Raw genomic sequence first — 3,943 nt, forward strand, 5'->3', positions numbered from 1 at the left:
ATTTCAATTTGTATAAAATTTAATTTTATTTGATTAAATAGTAAATGTATCAATATTTATTGAAAAATACATACATTTAAATTATGCATAATCATAAATTATCATTAAATTATTGTTTCTTAACATATCGACATCAAAAAATTTTGAAATTAAAAAGAATAAAAACGGGATTTGAACTTTTCTTCTCAGAATATATTCTACACATGAAAATATACAAATTTATAGAATTACAGGAAAATCGGAAGAAAAATATTTATCAAATCCTTTAAGTTGAGTTTTCTTCGATAGAGGTGCTCGAATTTGTTCTTCTATACTACAGTGCTTTTCCGACACTGTTTCGAGCCCATTTTTTTCAGGATCGGTCACTTGAGTTTAGACTCCTTTTTACTCCATGTGTCTTACAATTAATTTCTAAATTAATTCTAAATATAGAAAAATATTCGTAGAAAGTAATAATCTGTACGAGTATATTATATAATTTCGTAATTTTTATTATCCAGAAAATGTTAAATTTATTTTATAAATTTATTTAATTTAAAAATGCATATATTAATCGTGATATTTGCCCATAAAAATAAAAGAATCTTATTAAATAAATTCGTGTTAAAAAAAAAATTAGAAAGAAATGTCGATTTTGTATTTTTTTCAGAAAGAGATTAGTATGTTCTTTTTCTGTAATTTGTGAATCAAGTTTCATCAGATACTCGTTTGCTATGCAATAAATGATCGAGAATTCATTGATCTAGACACGTGTGCACTTGTCACGCCTGGTATTGCGGTCATATTGACACTTTTCGTATGCGGCGCACCTCACTCCATTGCAATAAACGGCCTGATCTGTAAAAACACGTAAAATGTCCTGATAATTCAAGACACTTGAGAGAAATAAGATTCCAAGATTCATTTCTTCTTTTTAAACACATTAGTATATAAATATACTTTAATCCTTTGCGATTGAATTTCTTTCTTACAAATGAGCGAAGATCAGATATTTTGTCTTCAATTTTACCTGATCGATGAATCTAACATAATTTATGAGGAATTTTTATTGTCTGGAGAAATTTATAGAGATTTTAAAAATGGCAAAAATATGATATTTGCTGATTTCAATTGCGACAAATTATACCGCGAAGTATGTCGAGTTCAGCTCGATGCGAAGGACCGCAAAGGATTAATTTTGTCTACGTATAAAAACACAGAACATATGCGTTCTCATATATACATACTACTTGAGCCTTTGTATCCGCCATCGCTGCCGGTATTGACTGGGCTTATGTCGGCACATGACGTATGGCCGCATTTGTTTGGACAGCATTTCTGATTAGACGGACATTGTGCATCTCCTATACACCTGGGAGCGCAATTGGTCACGGTATTCCTCATCGGACAGTTGCCACTTTTATCTACAAAATGATTGATGATTATAACAAACAGGAGAGCTACTCCGCAATTTTCTTCGGATTAATTTGTAGGGCATTTGTTTTATTTAGTCTTTACAATTCTCGCGATGATTTGTTATACTATTAGCAATTAGCATCTGAAATTATTAGTAGTGTAAATAGTAATCATTTATTACATCGTCACGTTACATTATTTTTTTAACATATTATTAAGAAATAATTGTCTTGTCTTTCTTTACATTGAATGTTTTAACGGTTTGATTAACGATATTTTGTTTGACGATTAAATGACAGTATCGCTCTGCAAGTTATCCGTGAGTGATTGTAGAGTCACAATTGACACGTTTATTTCGCTGACGTGCACACTCGCGAGGATACTATATAATTGAATATTACGTAGTTTAGATATTAATGTGTCGCATTCGTCATTCTCTTTTCCTATATGCAGATATACGTCTTACAAAACTAAATCTAAATCTAAACTATGAAATTTTGTACGTATATCATCTAGAATTGAAAAAGATAATCTTTTTTATAAAAAGTTTGGAATTGATTATTACTGGCAAAAAATTTAAGATGCTAATAATTTTCACATTATAAGCTGTTAAAAATAAAAAAAAGAGATAAATGTTAAGAGATAAATGATTATATTCAATTTATGAGAGAAGAGATGGATTCTACTTTAGAATTTTTACTTTTTGACTAGACATAAGTATCTAAAAAATGATGCATTTATTTCACTTTTGATATAATTCTGCAATTAAGTCAGAACAAGAGAAAGAGAATGAAAGAAAGAGCATGAACTGAAAATAGAACAGGTATTCTCATTACGTGAAAGCTACATTAAAGTACAATTGCGTACGTTTCCTTTTAGTTTTCTGTGCGTAAATGATAGTGACTAATGAGTTACTTACAAAACATTTGAGAGGATGTGTCGGTGATTAGCAGAACTAGCAATACCGCAAATAGTAATAAGCTTCCTGGAAAGTAAATGTTATACAAACTCTATGTTCATTTCAGAGAATTGTACGATTATAACTCAATTTATGTGAGCGATTTTAAAAGAGGTACCATATAGGTATGTGTCATTCACAGAAATTAATCTCAGTATCACATAACTGTTTAATATTAATTATTTCGATGACGCGGCGTTGAATTAATTATTAAAATGTATTAATATACATTTGTTCAAGAGTTTAATTATACATTTACATAATTATTTAATAGAATTAATCTGGTGCTTTTGCTCAACGAATTGCTAAATATTAAATACTACTATGATTTTGACTTATGTTAATGATATTACATGGAAGTGTGTATTACATTCTTGAGAAATGCGTAGCATCTGTCTTTCAAGGTTGCACAGTTTAAATACTCACGATTCATTTTATGAGTCGTTGGTTTCTTGGATACTTAATTAAAACTCCGCGGTGAAGTTCCGACGAGACTTCTAGACATATAATGATAAAAACATCAGCTTTTATAACGCTTTCCACCTCTCGGATATTGATCGAGTATGTGACGAAAGAAGAGAAGATACATGACGAATAAATCATAATTCGTGCCTTAGTCACTGTAACATGGATTCATGAAAGTCTTCACGATACCGTTTATTTGAATTTGAGCACTATTTCTCTCTTTTTTCACATGTTATATCATGCACCGCTAAGCCTTAATCACATAATTAGCATTATAGTTTCATCTATTAACGTTGTAATAACAACAAAACATGTGTTCTTTTTAAAATCGAGTAGAAACATTGATTACTATTGAAGGTTGCGCCGAAAGTTCATAACTTATAATTACATTATCTTGATTTATTTTAATTTAGCTAGAAATACTTACTTAATTTATATATTTAGTTATAATTTGTTTCTATTTTTAAAGAATAATTTGAATTTAGAAAAAATTCTGATATTTTTTTTAGATAAAATACATGATATCTTTATAATCACGAATTATTTTTAGTTACTGATTGAAAATATAATTATAGAATCGTCTTCATAAATCTTATTTTCTCATTATTTAGAATTTCCGCGCTTCATATAAATAGCTGTTTAATGTATTCTAATTTAATATTTATAATTGTTCAATCTTTGTTTATTGCCTCGAATTTCGAATCGATTAGTCAAATAAAGCAAGGTTATGTGGTAATTACATAGAGTTGGTGTAGATTCGCTTTGTTTATCAAATTAGCTATTAAAATATTTACTTAAAATATAATATATTAAAAATAAAGGTTAATGTAATTAATATAATATATAATATAATAATATTGATATCAGTATATAAATATATGTTGATATAAATGCATTATATCGATATATTTATATACTGAGGTGCTATTTTACGAATCTGAATCATAATAATAGATCTGTTTCTCGTAGTAAGTGCGTTTTTCTTGATATTATTTCTTGCATAACCTTGGCCTTTCCTTATATCAGTCTATTTATTAATATTATCGATTAATAGATTTATTAAATGACTCTGGGATGTAACTAGATTCCTTTTAGTAATTTCTACTTACATAAATTTTAATATTT

The 3,943-nt window shown here is 28.1% G+C and overlaps 1 protein-coding gene across 2 annotated transcripts; it reads right to left on the reverse strand.

Annotated features, from left to right (window-relative positions):
• Positions 1-676: 676 nt before the first annotated feature.
• On the reverse strand, positions 677-3,151 carry LOC108685610 (waprin-Rha1-like). 2 transcript variants are annotated; one of them, XM_018190482.1, is made up of 4 exons: positions 2,780-3,151; positions 2,315-2,380; positions 1,227-1,403; positions 677-837 (listed from the first exon to the last, which is right to left on the reverse strand). In XM_018190482.1, exons 1-4 carry the CDS (start codon positions 2,784-2,786, stop codon positions 743-745), a joined length of 345 nt encoding a protein of 114 aa, XP_018045971.1. In that variant the 5' UTR covers positions 2,787-3,151; the 3' UTR covers positions 677-742. The 2 variants fall into 2 exon arrangements, with proteins under 2 accessions (XP_018045971.1, XP_018045972.1); XM_018190483.1 differs by lacking the exon at positions 2,315-2,380.
• Positions 3,152-3,943: the final 792 nt, after the last annotated feature.

This window comes from Atta colombica, unplaced genomic scaffold (assembly GCF_001594045.1).
Source record: "Atta colombica isolate Treedump-2 unplaced genomic scaffold, Acol1.0 scaffold155, whole genome shotgun sequence".
NCBI lineage: Eukaryota > Metazoa > Arthropoda > Insecta > Hymenoptera > Formicidae > Atta > Atta colombica.

What these genes read in the sequence shown, in the direction of transcription:
- LOC108685610 (XM_018190482.1), bottom strand. An exon ending in CACATCCTCTCAAATGTTTT is followed by an intron (nt 1,404 to 2,314) that starts GTAAGTAACTCA and finishes ATCATTTTGTAG; the next exon opens with ATAAAAGTGGCAACTGTCCG. An exon ending in CGGATACAAAGGCTCAAGTA is followed by an intron (nt 838 to 1,226) that starts GTATGTATATAT and finishes GTGTTTTTACAG; the next exon opens with ATCAGGCCGTTTATTGCAAT.